The sequence below is a fragment of the Rosa chinensis genome, chromosome 4 (assembly GCF_002994745.2).
Source record: "Rosa chinensis cultivar Old Blush chromosome 4, RchiOBHm-V2, whole genome shotgun sequence".
Taxonomy (NCBI): Eukaryota; Viridiplantae; Streptophyta; class Magnoliopsida; order Rosales; family Rosaceae; genus Rosa; species Rosa chinensis.
Genome location: NC_037091.1, coordinates 63,900,229 through 63,915,838, shown reverse-complemented (window position 1 = coordinate 63,915,838; position 15,610 = coordinate 63,900,229). Strand labels below are relative to the sequence as shown.

General features: G+C 42.5%; 1 protein-coding gene and 2 pseudogenes across 1 annotated transcript; 1 reads left to right on the top strand and 2 right to left on the bottom strand.

Moving 5' to 3' along the window:
- Positions 1 to 773: 773 nt before the first annotated feature.
- LOC112199755 lies at positions 774 to 1,610 on the top strand (annotated as a pseudogene).
- Positions 1,611 to 2,096: 486 nt separating this feature from the next.
- On the bottom strand, positions 2,097 to 7,933 carry LOC112200604 (annotated as a pseudogene).
- Positions 7,934 to 8,506: 573 nt separating this feature from the next.
- LOC112197382 (receptor protein kinase TMK1) lies at positions 8,507 to 12,715 on the bottom strand. The gene is made up of 2 exons (XM_024338027.2): positions 9,983 to 12,715; positions 8,507 to 9,273 (listed from the first exon to the last, which is right to left on the bottom strand). Exons 1-2 carry the CDS (start codon positions 12,240 to 12,242, stop codon positions 8,738 to 8,740), a joined length of 2,796 nt encoding a protein of 931 aa, XP_024193795.1. The 5' UTR covers positions 12,243 to 12,715; the 3' UTR covers positions 8,507 to 8,737.
- Between the last annotated feature and the right edge of the window lie 2,895 nt (positions 12,716 to 15,610).

Here is a 15,610-nt window from a genome sequence, read left to right as displayed (position 1 = left end):
TAATGCACACATCTTTCTGCATGCATGCGGTTCCTTTTCCTGTGTCATTAGTAAGCTATACACAAATCACCTAATTTGAGATTAATGCACACATCTTGGTTTGGCATCTATATTGATAAGTACATGCATACAGGGTATCGATCTCGATCGCAGTATGTTAGAGCAACTCCAACAGATTCCCTATATTTTGATTTTTCTCTACTTTAGGGAAAAATGAGCATCTTTTGCTCCAACAGATTCCCTATAACTATCTCTATTTTAGGGAAAGTGAGGAGAGAGAAAACCAAATTCCCTATATTTACAGCAAACTCCAAAATTTTAAAGAAGAATATGGAGATTTTATAAATTACTGTAAACTAGGGAATCTGTTGGAGTTGGAGAAGAAAAATAGGCTGAAGGTTTGACTTTTGCTTCTCTATAATACAAAAATTATAGGGAAGCTGTTGGAGTTGCTCTTAAAACGCGTAAAGTATTTTTCTTTTCCCTTGAGGGAAGATAACTGTCCACATGATATTAAGTAATAACTGTTGCCGTATTTTGCAGTGATCGAGTGATGGCTAGGTTGACAATATTCACTCTGTACATCACTTCAGCAATATTGGTCCTTGTCGAAGGCATAGGGTTTAATGCTGATAGCGGCGCAACCCAACCATGCCATTTCAAGTCGACACTTATGACATAGACAATGTGAGGGTATTTCTAGATCGCACCGGTGCCGAATTCATTGGAAGTAAGTGGGAAGGCCGGCCTGACATGACTATTGTTGGCATCACTGTGTTGGCATACGGAACGAGGATGTGCCCAACTTGGCGGCAAGTGCCGATGAATTGGACTAGTGGTACACAGAAGTTATCGATGGTGCCTTAAAGCCCTTCCGTGTCACTCACATCACTGTTGGCAATGAAATGATTCCAGGTCCCTTTGCTAGGGAGGTTTTAACCATAATCAAGTCTCTACAAGACAAGCTCGTTAAAATTGGGAAAGCAGATATGGTGACAACATCTGTGGGATCATCAGTTTTGGGGGCTTCTTATCCGCCTTCTACCGGTGAGTTTGCAGCAAATAACCTCAATGACATGAAAGACGTTCTCCGGCTTCTATCAGCATACGGAGCACCGCTGATGATCAATGTCTATCCATACTATGCATATGCTGCCGACCGAAGCCACGTTTCCTTGGACTACGCTCTCTTTAATGCAACCGCCCCTGTGGTTCATGATGGGGAATTGGCCTACCAGAACCTTTTCGATGCTATGGTGGATTCATTCTACTGGGCAATGGAGAAAGCAGAGTACCGAAATGTGAGTATCGTGATGTCTGAGACTGGCTGGCCTCGCACTGGCACTATCCCAGAAGTTGCAGAAACATATAGCCGGAACTTGGTGAAACGGATGAAGTCAGGAGTGGGGACCCCCAAAAGACCTAACGATACTTTTGGAGCGTTTATATATGCGTACCACGATGGGCCACATGATTCTTTTGGAGTTTTCGATCCAAACCACACCGACCGGCCTTTTTATGCATTTCCAAGGCGGGAGGCCCCTGTATTACCGTTGTGTTATAATAAAGTACTTTTGCAATCTTACGTAAGATTGCAAAAAGATAAATAAGACATTTATATTAACATGAACGATTCTGGATATTAGTGTAAAAACCTCTGCCGCATCATTCGTTCATTCCTCAACCCCTACTTACCACGATTATAACCCACCAGTTTAGAAAAGCTAGAAGACATACATCAATCAAGGGACTATGCGGAGAATGCATAGCATGGTATAATCCAAGGCTAGCTTGGGATAGTGTGGTGAATATAACAATCCGTTAGTGCTATCTGCAGTTCTGAACTTAGGATGATTAATCAAAGGTATGTGCCACTACTAAACACATCTAAACAAAGTCCACGAAGGAATGAAGGATTATCATTACATATTCATTGATAATTCTGTCTAGTGGTCATCTCCACAAGCTCTAATGTACCAGAACATTTGAAACTACTATGACTTAAAAGTTGGTAACAACTAAGATCTGAAAAGCACAAGAGGAACAAACATGAAGCAGCAGATGTATAAATAACACTACAAGCCACCAAGGCATCTTTACCGCCCATCTGATGATGTAAACGACTCTGCAAATCCACAAGGCCGATTAGGAAGGCTGGTCTGGGTGGTATGCCCGCTAGGAAAGATCGATGAAGATGAGGATTCATCAATGTTGCTTTTGCCCTCCGCAGCCTGCCACATCTTTACTGCTTCATTTAACGGCACATCGAAGTTGATTGCATCCATCTCATCCAAATCTTCTTGCTTAGATGGCTTCCATTGCTCAACAAGCGATGAAAGTACATTGACTGCATGACCTATGTCAGGCCTTTGGTACGGCTCCCTTGCTCTGCAATGACCAGCAAGCTCAGTGTTGGTGCCAATTTCGGCATCAACGAGTCAACGGAGGTTCCGTTGAAATCCAAGTGTAAAGTGGTGGGGTTGTTTTCTTCAAGTGGGCCTATCTTTTCCTTCGATTAGTTTGGCTACATGAGTAGCCCTGGTCGTCCACTTGTGACTGAAGGTATGCCCTGGTAGTCCTGTGCCTAGCCTTGGTCGTTCACCTCTTGTGACTGAAGGTATGGCCTCGGGCTTCCTTCATCTGATCCTGGGCCTCCAAGCTACCTTGTTTGGTGAAACTGATAGTCTCGTCTCGGACTTCCTTCACCTGGTGTTGGGCTTCCACCACCTTGTGTTGGGCTTCCAAGCTCCTTTCTTGGGTGGAACTGATGGCCTCACGTCGGGCTTCCTCCACCTCGTGTTGGGCTTCCAAGCTCCTTGTTGGGTGAAGCTGATAGTCTCGTCTCGGACTTCCTTCACCTCGTGTTGGGCTTCCACCATCTCGTGTTGGGCTTCCACCACCTCGAGTTGGGCTTCCACCACCTCGAGTTGGGCTTCCAAGCTCCTTTCTTGGGTGGAACTGATGGCCTCACGTTGGGCTTCCTCCACCTCGTGTTGGGCTTCCAAGCTCCTTGTTGGGTGAAGCTGATAGTCTCGTCTCGGACTTCCTTCACCTCGTGTTGGGCTTCCACCACCTCGTGTTGGGCTTCCACCACCTCGAGTTGGGCTTCCAAGCTCCTTTCTTGGGTGGAACTGATGGCCTCACGTCGGGCTTCCTCCACCTCGTGTTGGGCAAGGTCCTTGTTGGGTGAAGCTGATAGTCTCGTCTCGGACTTCCTTCACCTCGTGTTGGGCTTCCACCACCTCGAGTTGGGCTTCCAAGCTCCTTTCTTGGGTGGAACTGATGGCCTCACGTTGGGCTTCCTCCACCTCGTGTTGGGCTTCCAAGCTCCTTTCTTGGGTGGAACTGATGGCCTCACGTCGGGCTTCCTCCACCTCGTGTTGGGCTTCCAAGCTCCTTGTTGGGTGAAGCTGATAGTCTCGTCTCGGACTTCCTTCACCTCGTGTTGGGCTTCCACCACCTCGAGTTGGGCTTCCAAGCTCCTTTCTTGGGTGGAACTGATGGCCTCACGTTGGGCTTCCTCCACCTCGTGTTGGGCTTCCAAGCTCCTTGTTGGGTGAAGCTGATAGTTTCGTCTCGGACTTCCTTCACCTCGTGTTGGGCTTCCACCACCTCGAGTTGGCGGAGCTCTATGGAAAGGACTATGCATTTTGGCATAGCTTTCGGAGAGAAGAGAAAGTCGAAGTCCTCCCCTCAGCCTTGTGAAGGCTGGGTATTTATAGGAGAAGAGAGTTGACGTGGAAAGGGAAAGGCATGGCTCAATCCCATAAAATCGGGGTGTCAGCCCCCCACTCTTTGCCTACTGACACTCCAGGATGGGCTGACAGAGTTGGTACGTGACAGGTGTCACCATGATGTGTTCTGGTTTGGTTGAGATGGAAAGGACAAAGTATGGGTTCTTCCTTAAAATCGGAGTGTCAGCCCATACCTTCTGCTTGCTGACACTCCAAGGGATGGCTTTGACAGAGTTGGTGACAGGTGTCACCACCATGTGGTCCGATATGGTTGGTGAAGGGTCAGAGACAGGTGGCGCCTATCCAAGCTTCCTTTTCCTGGAATTACTCTTAGGCCATGCCTTATGTCGGAACTTGACATGTGACATGGTTGGTGAGATTTTGCTTTGATTGGTGCTCCATGTCTCTTCATGACGATTACATGTGCGTAGCTTGAAGGTCGAGGCTTTAGCCTTGGAGCTCGTGGTCATGATCCTTAGAGGTCGAGGCTTCTAAGCTTGGGGGTCGAACTCTTGGTCTTGGGGATTGAGACTCTTGGTTCCTTTGGAATGTGCTATTCCAGTAGTGAGGTCGTGATATGCTTTTGCCTTGCCATCCAAGATGGTGAGTTAATCACATGGTGACTGTCCGAGACTTAAGAGGTGGAGATCCAAGGTTGAAGACTTGGAGTACCAAAGTGAGGCATCTCACTAGTCATGATTATTTCCATCTTAGGGTTATCTTTTCTTTCTCGATAAAAGGTTTAAGTGCGTTGAAATGTCAGAGTCCTACGTGGACTCTTTGACATTTCAACGCGTACCACGTGGAATGGGTTGAAAAGTTAAAAGTATTTATCGAACCAAATTATGACATCAACACTCAGCAACTGTACTAATACTAGAAATTGTTTCCTCATTGACATTAATTCTTGGATCAACCATCTCTGGGAGTGCATCTGTTTTAATGATCTTTCTATGAAACCATGTCACTAGGTGACAACTCTCCTCAGGCTGGCTTTCGTCAAGTGCTTTTCTTCCCGTGATCAACTCCATTAATATTACTCCGAAGCTGAAAACATCTACCTTCAGCGTCATCCGTCCAGTTGCTGATACCATGAAAATATTGTGAGTTTATGTATTCATTAATTGACAAATTACAAGGAAACAAGTAAAACAAACTATATGCACAACTGCGCATTAACCGGGGGGGGGGGGGGGGGGGGGGGCGGCACAGGAGACAGAGTAGAAGAGGGTTTCTAGCATTTGTTTAATTCAAAATTTGGACACTTGTTTAGTACACAGATAGGAAATTCAATGTTAGATACACATGGAATACATTCAAGTTTAATCAAAAGGCGGCAGGAAAGGAAAGTGTCCTATAGAAAACAATATAACGATCGAACTGTTTGGTTTCCAAGTTTAGCCAGCTACACATACAATCCTCATCAATCATTCTCTGTATTCTTCACATTCCTGATCAAAGTTCTTCACATTGTGCATTCTTAACATTTTTTTTTTCTTAACATGCCAAAACTATTATTGTCTCATATTGAATGTGCGCACTGTTAGGAATTTTAGTATGTCTGACGATCGACGTACAATTAATTTAAAGTAGTCCTACATGTGGTTGATCGGAATACTGAAGTTTTATGATTCCCAATGCCCTCACATATTCAAGATGAAGCTACAATTTTCACCCTGTAGTGAATACTGATCTTCTAAAGTGGTGAAACTATGCCAGGATCTCTAGAGCACAATTAGTAGGATATAATGTTATACTGGCCTTGTTCATTGACCAATATAATTTACAGGAATAGCCAATCATACATCACAGAGAAAACAGTTTGAACAGTGAATAAAAGTAATTTACCTGCATATTCTGGAGCCAAATAGCCAAAAGTTCCTGCTAGCCTTGTCTCAATAGAGGCTTTCCCTGCTGGAGCAAGACAAACCAATCCAAAATCTGCCACTTTCGCCCGCATATCATCTCCAAGTAATATATTTGAAGGTTTAAGGTCTCTATGAATGAAGATTTCGTTGGCCAAACCATGCAGGTATTGAACACCCCTCGCAACATCCAAGGCAATGGTTAGTCTTCTAGTCCATTCAAGTGGCTCCAGCCTTCTTCTTTCCAGTTGAACAAATGTCTACTAAGCGTCCCCTGCGGCATGTACTCATAGACAAGAAGCCTCTCATTCCCATCCAAACAATATCCAAGAAGTCCCACCAAGTGGCGATGTCGGACCTTAGTAAGAACTGCAATCTCAGACTTGAACTCATGCAGGCCTTTCTCAGCTACCACTCCGGATTCCATTCTCTTCACTGCAATTTTTGTTCCATCATGCAATTCTCCTTCATACACAGTTCCAAACCTACCTTTTCCCAATATATTATCTTCATTGAAGTTATTGGTCACACCCCTCAAAACCTGGATTGAAATTATCATATTTCCAGCCTCAACTTGAATATCATTAGGTCCGTTACTGTGATTTTCACTTCCAATGCCATTAACCCTGTTAGCAACAGTAATTTTGACAGCATTTTGATCACCAGAGTGACGAGGATGTATAACCAATGAATTTGGACTTTGCACTTTACTATAACGACTATGTTTTCTCTTAAGCAAATAAAAAGCAAGCAAACCAACTAGAAGTGCTCCAACAATACATCCCATAACAACCCCAACAATCACACCAGTCTTGGATTTCTTGCTACCTCCACCATTAGTAGGGCCACTAGGATGGTCCTTACCTATGTCTGGGTTTCCTCCTAACTTAACCACCACGTTTTCTCGAAAGCTAGGTACTTTACCACAAAGTTTATTGTTTGAGAGATCTATTTCTTCAAGGTTGTGCAAATTTGTGAGCTCTTGGGGTATAATACCGGTTAGACTATTATCTCTAAGTATCAATCTATTCAAGGATGTAAGCAATGAAAAATTGGAAGAAATCGTACCCGTCAGACCCATGTTGGGAAAATTGAGAACTGTAATGTCATCTTTTCCTGAACATGTTAGACCAGTCCAATGAGTACTACCACCACAAGGATCATTCCCTATCCAATTCTCTGCAAACGCAGTAGGGTAACCCATGTCTTTGGCAATGGAGAGCAATATAGTCACGCGGGGATCGCATTTAGTACCAGCATCATTGGTGCAAAAGTTATTAGATGTCACGTCCACTTGCTTAATAGCACCACCGGTGAAATTGGGCATAAGTCCTTGAAGCAAATTGCTGGACAAACTGACATTCTGAAGCAAACTGAGGTTTTGCAAAGACGCAGGAACAATACCTTTGAGCTTGTTATGCCCCAAATTCAAATCCAATAAGTCGGTAAGCTCTGAAAATTCTGGTAAAGGACCCGTGAATTGATTACCGTGTAGCCAAACTGGAGTCAAGCTGGTCATGTTCTGTAACACAGAGATAGTCCCATTGAGCTTATTGTTGTTGTTCAACAAAAGGGACTGGAATCCCGGAACCGGAAAAACTGGCAGGCAATTCACCTTCGAGATTATTATAAGCCAACTCCAAGGTAACCAAACTAGGCATATTGTTGCTGTCAAAAAATTCCGGGATCTTTCCGGAAATGTTTGCATCGCCAGCTGTGAAACTGGTCAGCTTGGAGGCAAACTTAGTGCTATCCGGAATCTGCCACGCCTGGAAGGGGTTGTAGTCGACGTGGAATTCTTGAAGGGAATCGAGGCCGGAGAAGAAATCATCTACTGGAAAATAAGTGAAGTTGTTCTGGTTGGCATAAATCTCCTCAAGCTCTGCCAAGCCTTGTAGGATTGGGAAGGGTCCGGTGAGATTGTTGCGCATAATGTGCAGACGCAGCAAAGAAGTCAGCTTATTGATGTCTGGACGGAGAGAGCCGGAGAGATGTTGATCTTTGATCATGATGGTGACCACCTTGCCATTTTCGCACGTTACGTCCCCCCAGGTACAGCAATCGGCGCCAGACGACCAATGCGTGGGTGCTTTTGGTTTGATGTTTTCGAGAATAGCTTTCATGGCTGGCTGGTCCTCGCTGAGCTTTTGGGACTGGGAATGCACAGGTGCGGACAGTGACAGCAAAACGAAGACACAACCCCAGAAACCCATTTGGAGTCGTGTCTAGGGCATAGAGTATAGGGTGTGGGGTTTATGTAACTTATATTTTTTGCCAAGAAAACCAGAGATTGAAAACAGCTACAGAGTACAGAAAGCAAAAGCTTTTATGATATGGGGGAATGGGAAGTGTGGAGTCGTGTCTAGGGTCTAGGGTTTATGTGTTTCAACTATTTAGGTTTTGATTTGAGAAGAAGAAGCGGCGGACATAGAGGAGGGGAAAGGAAAGTGATAACAAGTGGGTTTTAATTCTGGAGATGGGGACATGGGGTGGTTCTAGTGCTTTGAATGTGTTTTAGATTTTGGTATGCTTGTTTTGGAAAATAATCAGAAAAAAAAACTCAACGATTTGCGCATGGGATTATGGTTTTGATTCTTTCCTAATCCCCGCGGACGTTTTAACTTTTGATTAGGGTTCCCTGCCCAGTACGTATACGTACGTCTTTCCTGTATTAAACAGATTTTACTTTTTGGTCACCGGATATCTAAGGGATTTTTTTTTTTCGAAAATGGTGATTGGTAACGTCAAAAATTTTATTAGTTAGTTTCGAACCATCACATGTTTGTGGTAGAACAAGATTTGGTTGGTTTGTGCGGTTGTCTAGCTACTTGGCTAGCACAGTTTCTCATATTTTATGGGATGTATTTCGCACTCAAAAGAGGTATAGCCATTCTGTTGGCCTCACCATTGACACATAAGACTACCAGATTCCCAGAATAAGTATTCCTCGACTCCTTGTAACGAAACACGTCCGACATGGCTAAAACAACAATCACTAACATTATCCCTAATCTAAACTACTCTGACTCAAAAGATGGGAAAAAAATGTATCCACCGTCAGATCAGGAAAGCACAAGAGCAAACATGGAGCAGAAGGAAAAAACAACACCACAAGCCACAAGGTAACTTTCGATGTCTTTACCGCCCATCTGATGATGTAAAAGACTCAGCAAATCCAGAAGGCCGGTTAGGTATGCTGGTCTGGGTAGTATCCCCGCTGGGAAATATTGATGAAGATGAAGAGTCATCGATGTTGCTTTTGCCCTCAGCAGCCTGCCACCTCTTTACTGCTTCATTGAGTGGCACATCAAAGTTGATTGCATCCATGTCATCAAAATCTTCTTGTTTAGAGGGCTTCCACTGCTCAACAAGTGATGAAAGAACATTGACTGCATGACCCATGTCAGGCCTTTGGTACGGCTCCCTTGCGCTGCAATGACCGGCAAGCTGAGCCACCGTGCTTATACTAGAAAGAGTTTCCTCATTGACATCAATGGTTGGATCAACAATCTCAGGGAGTGCATCTGTTTTAATGAACTTTCTACGAAACCATGTCACTAGGTGACAACTCTCCTCAGGCTGGCTTTCGTCAATTGCCTTTCTACCGGTGATCAACTCCATTAATATTACACCAAAGCTGTACACATCTACCTTGAGTGTCATCCGTCCGGTTGCTGATACCATAAAAATATCATGATTAATTGTCAATACAAGGAAACAGGTACAACAAACATTATGCATAACTGCTGTGAGGTTATTAGAATGAAGAAGGGGGAAAAAAAGAAAAAAGAAGTCCAGAGTTGAGTTATGGCATTTGTCCAAGACAAAATGTTGTCAATTCAATGAAAGATGTTTCAAGAGATGTGCAAGTTTAACCAAATGGCAGAACCATAGGAAAATGTCAGTATTTGTGCACAGATACAATAAATCCAAGGTTAATTCAGCTACATCTACTAGCCATATCAGTTTCTTTTTGTATTCTTCACATTCCTAAATTTGAACAACATAGTACATTCCTAGCATGCCCCAATTATCATTATCTCAGAATGTGCATACTGCAATGTGTAGAGTTATGAAGTTTAGTACGTGCGAACTCCAGTTATATCAATTTAGTCCTACATGTACTTGGCTGATCAGAACACCAAAGTTCTATATGGTCAAATTCTGTCCTACTGTCATTATAGTTTCAGGACAAAAGTATATTTTTCACCCTGTGATGGTCACTTATCTCGTAAGGTGATTAAACTATGCCAGTTTCTCTAACCACATCAGTGAGATATAATCTCATACTTGCCCTGTTCATATAATTAACAGAGATACCAACCGTCATAGAGAAAACAGTACACTCTAATCTGAAAAGAATAGTGAGTATAAGAAGTTTACCTGCATATTCTGGAGCCAAATAGCCAAAAGTTCCTGCTAGTCTCGTCTCTATAGAGGCTTTCCCTGCTGGAGCAAGACGAACCAATCCAAAGTCCGCCACTTTCGCCCGCATATCATCTCCAAGTAATATATTAGAAGGCTTAAGGTCTCTATGAATGAAAATTTCGTTGGCCAAACCGTGCAGGTATTCAACCCCTCTCGCAACATCCAAGGCAATGGTCAGTCTTCTAGTCCATTCAAGTGGCTCCAGCCCTTCTTCTTTCCAGTTGAACAAATGTCTACTAAGAGTCCCCTGCGGCATGTGCTCATAGACAAGAAGCCTCTCATTCCCATCCAAACAATATCCAAGAAGTCCCACTAAGTGACGATGTCGGACCTTAGTAAGAACTGCAATCTCAGACTTGAACTCATGCAGGCCTTTCTCAGCTACCACACCAGATTCCATTCTCTTCACTGCAATTTTCGTTCCATCATGCAATTCTCCTCCATACACAGTTCCAAACCCACCTTTTCCCAATATCTTATCTTCATTGAAGTTATTGGTCACACTCCTCAAAACTTGGATAGAAATGATCATATTTCCAGCCTCAACCTGGATGTTATTAGGTCCATTATTTGGGGGACTATTGTAAGACTCATTTCCAGTGCTATTTAACCTATTAGCAACTGAAATTTTGACAGCATTTTGATCACCAGAATGACGAGGGTGTATAACCAACGAATTTGGACTTTGCACTTTACCAGAACGCCTCTGTTTTTTCTTCAGCATACAAAAGACGAGAACCCCAACTAGAACCAATCCAACAATACATCCGACAACAACCCCAATAATCACACCAGTCTGGGATTTCTTGTCACCTCCACCATTAGGAGCCGGAACCGGAGGTGCGCTAGGCGTGCTAGGCTGGTCCTTACCTATATCAGGGTTTCCCTCTAATTTCACAACCACACCATCTCGAAACACAGGTACTTTACCATAGAGCCTATTGTTTGAGAAATCTACATTCTTAAGGTTTGGAAGTTTCGTAAGCTCCACAGGTATAGTCCCAGTCAAGAAATTATCATTGAGTCTCAAATCTGTCAACGATGTAAGCAAGGAAAAGTTAGAGGATATTGTACCTGCCAGCCCCCTTTTACCAAAGCTGATTCTGGTAATGTTCCCTCCTGAACATGTCAAGCCAAGCCAAGAACCATCGTTGGCATCACAAGGATCATTCCCCCTCCAATTTTGTGCAAACGTAGTAGGGTAACCCATGTCTCTGGCAATCGAAAGCAATATATCAACACGGGGATCGCAATCCTGACCGACATTAGGATTGCAAAACATATTCCCTACATCCATATCCAACCCAACACCACTCTTGAACTTGGGCTTGGGGCCCTGAAACAAATTGTTGCTCAACGTAACATTAGCTAGGGAGGGTTGATTCACCAATGAAGAAGGAATGACACCAGTGAGCTGATTATCCCTCACGTCAAAGAATATTAAGTTCTTGATATTCGAAAAATCTGGCAAAGGACCTGTGAACTTATTCCCATTTAAATGAACTTCATTCAGCTCGGTCATGTTCTGTAACACATCAAGAGTGCCATTAAGATTCCCATTGTTCTCCAACCTAAGTTTGTTAATATTCGAACCCGCGAAACTCGAAGGCAACCCGCCTTGCAGCTGATTCGAATCCAAATCCAAGTCTGTCAAACTCGGCATATAGGTGGAGTTAAAGTAATCCGGGATTTTACCTGTAATGTTGGCTCCACCAGCTAAAAATGTCGTCAGACTCGAGGCCTCTTTGATACTCTCCGGAATCTGCCACGGGGAGAAGGGATTCTGACCGATGAAGATTTCCTGAAGGGAGGAAAGGCCGGAGAAGAAATCACCCGCCGGAAAAGAAGTGAAACCGTTCTCGTTAGCGTAAACCTTCTGAAGCGAACCGAGGCCTTTGAGACTCGGGAAGTCTCCGGTGAGGCTGTTCCGCATGAGTTGCAGACTCTGCAACGACGTGAGGTTTCGAACCGCCGGACTGAGCTTACCCGTCAGATTTAACTCCTTGATTACGAGGCCGGTTACCTTGTTGCTATTGTCGCACGAGACTCCGGCCCAGGTGCAGCAATCGGTGCCGGCCTTCCACTTGTTGGGTAGTTTGGATGTCAAGCTTTTCAGGATATCTTCCATGGCTGGCTGGTCCTCGCTCTGTGACTGCACAGGCGCACACAGTGACAGGAACAGGAACAGGAACATAACACAACCCCGGAAACCCATTTGGATCAGCTTCGATTTCTCCAACAAACAAACCCACAGCCACACAGAGAGAGAGAAATCGAAAACAGAGTATAAAAAAGCAACAGCCTTCTCAGAGAATACGAGAAATTGGGTAGAGTCTATCTAATTCATCATTGAATTTGGGGAGAGTTTTTAGGGTTTTTGTAAACAATTTGGGGGATTTGAATTAGGGAAGGTCATAACTTTTGGGTTTTGCGGGTTATTGAATTGTGGTGAGATTTAAGGGGAAAGGGTGCTTCGGGGGTGCTTTGAATGCGTTTTTTCGATTATGGAAAAATTTGGGTACAGCTGAGCAGAAGAAGAGCTGAGAGGAACCAGAAAAACAGTAACAGTTGGCATCTGGAGACTGGAGACGCAACGATTTTACGTGCGAGATTTGATTTTTCTCTTCCTAATCCCCCGCGGACGGTTTAAATTCTTTCTTCAATTCTCATCTCCCCCGCCCAATACGTTTTTCTACTTTTGCACCACCCTTTACGCTGTCAACCACTACACTTTTTTTAAGTGTGGTGACACTACTTGGATATGAGCGCATCTCTAATCTTTTTTTTTTTTTTTTTTTTTTCCTCCGTCTTTTTTGGACGGATATATTGGTTGGGTCGAACTTGCCACGTTATCTGAATATAAGGTTTCCAAGTGTTTTTGATGTTATATTGTATAAATCAAAAATATATGGTAGGTGTTTACATGGAAATTTATATATTGGTGACTAGGAAGTCGAACGTTTTATCGGCCGGTTTTAAACCGTCGTCACGTATTGGTTCGTTTTATTTCCGTTGACCTCACTATTAACGCGTGAGACTTTGAAATTGAAAAATAATTATTTCTCGTAACGTAACGCGTTTTTTGTGGCTAAAATTGTATTCTTTGTAAACAATCAATCCGCAATCATTTTGAAAACTTCATCTATAACTTTATCAATCTAGGAAAAAAACAATCAATTTAAAATGACATTTCTGTTTTAAGCCTTGACTAGATTGGCTCTACCATTTACATTATTTCTTTTTAGCGCAAACAAATGCATGATTGTAGTCCGGAAATTACTAAGTATTTAGTAGGTTTTTTATTCATTAATTTGACAAACATGCCGTGTGGATCCTGCTGGGATTATCGCCACTGTCATTAAGCCGTAATCCAACAATTAAATTAAAAGGATTTGGAGTAAAAAATTGTGAGATTTGTTTACCTTTTTCTCTCTGACGTTTGTGATCCTTAACCTAATGATCTTATCGATATTTTATGATTCTCTCATTTCCATCAACTTACGTGTATAATTTATTAATTTCTTTTTTCATTTTTAATTTTTTTTAAAACTTATTTTGTATTTAGAAAGATCCAATTCAACTCCAAAGTTATTAATATTGTTGAAATTACCATTGTGAAATGAATTGTCTTAGTTTTCTTTTTTAGTCTATTTTTCCTAAGTTGGCCACAGCGCACTTCATTGCAATTGGAATTTGGTGATGCTTTGAAGTTTGAAGGTTTCCAGCTAATAACTAATTTGGCTTTATATGGGAATAAATGTCACTTAAATAGACAAGGTTATTAATGTTGGTTGGATCTGGATTTGTGATTACAAATTAACAATATGCCAATATGGCAAACACCAATCCATTAAGCCCATTATTCTCGAACCTAGATTGGGTTTCTTGGTTTTTTAGTTAGGGCCAAACATTTGGCCCTATTGGTTTTCCCTTTGTAATTTTGGGCTTAAAGTTGAGACTGTCTTGAGCCCTACATTTGTAATTGTTTATTTTCAAGTGTATATTTTCCATGAAATATTATGTTGACGAGGGCTTTACGATGAATGATTCCAAATTGGTTTAATAGCATTTTTAACGTTCTTGCTTAAGTGTAGCATACAAATTGGATCGAAACACTTGCAAACAGAATAAAAGTGTGTAGGTGACTGTGACCGACGTATGCCCCAGCTGTACGGATCAACAAATTAACTTGTTTAGGCACGCCTTCGATTCTATTGCTAGCTTACCCACGGAAAAGATTAAGATAAACCTTGAGGTGCTGTCAGTCCAAGAAACATTCTCCTTCTAACCTTCTTTCATTCTCTCTCATCCCGCAACGTATTCTCACGATTTGGTTCATTTTTGAATACATGATCTTTGTAGTGGTATAGTAATGAAAGGTTCCAATTTTGAAATCACTACGGGATGGAAGAGATAATGAAGAAGGTCATGAAGTAAATATAAAAATTGCTATAATTTCTTGTTTGAGTACCCTATTGCAGATGCAGTGACTATTCTTGTTGAACATCATTTATCTATATTTGCTACGTGTTTCCTAATTATTAAGGGAACTGTAAGTGTCTTTAGTTTTTAGGGGTGGACAGTGGCGGAATCAGGATGAAATTTCTGTCTAGGCTAATTAGAAGGGCACAATAATAATATTTTGATATTTTCTGAGTGACTGACCTTCACCCAGTGACCGACACACCGTCACCGACCATGAATCCATGATCAAGAATCAAGAATTCAAGATCCTCAATTCCTCAACTAACATGGAATCTCTCTCTCTCTCTCTCTCAGTCTCTCAATCTCTCTGTCTCTCTCTCTCCCCCAAATCTCAACTCATATACAAAAGCCCAACAGCCCCAACTCACAACCAGACGGCCAAACCTCAGCTAACATGGAATCTCTCTCTCTCAGTCTCTCTCTCTATCTCTCTCTCCCCCAAATCTCAACTCATACACAAAAGCCCAACAGCCCCAACTCACAACCAGTGGTAGCAACTAGCAAACATAATCGACAATCATAGGAAAGAGATCTGGGATTTCTTTGAGGAAAGTCAAGAAACCCCATTGGGAAAAACAGAGCAGCAAGAAGTGAAGAACAGAGGAGATTGATAAAGCTTCATACCTTGTTTCAATCCATAAGTCCATAACCTCCATTGAAAGTTCGGAACACTAGAGGTCTAGAGTACGGGACTGGGAGCTGGGAGCTGCTGTGGGAGTACGGGACTGGGACTCTGGGAGCTGGGAATACGGGACTTCTACATGTAATTTTTTTTTTTTTTTGGCTGGTATGGGTTGGAGGTAGAGATATCTATATACTTAAGGGTTTTTTGGGCTAAATGTTGTCTAGGCTTGAGCCCATATAGCCCACCATGTGCTTCCGCCACCTGGGGGTGGATATATATCCACCAAGCAGTTCGAAAACTAATAGATTTATACACTATAATAAAGTTATGAATGTTGAAACGGCCGTTGTTGTCATTCCAATTATTTACATAATGATTCTATTTGATAAATTGAATTAAGTTTGCATAATTTTGTACCATTCCATTCCCTATTTAGGAAAATCCCACTCTAATTTAAATCTGCGAGGTTCCAC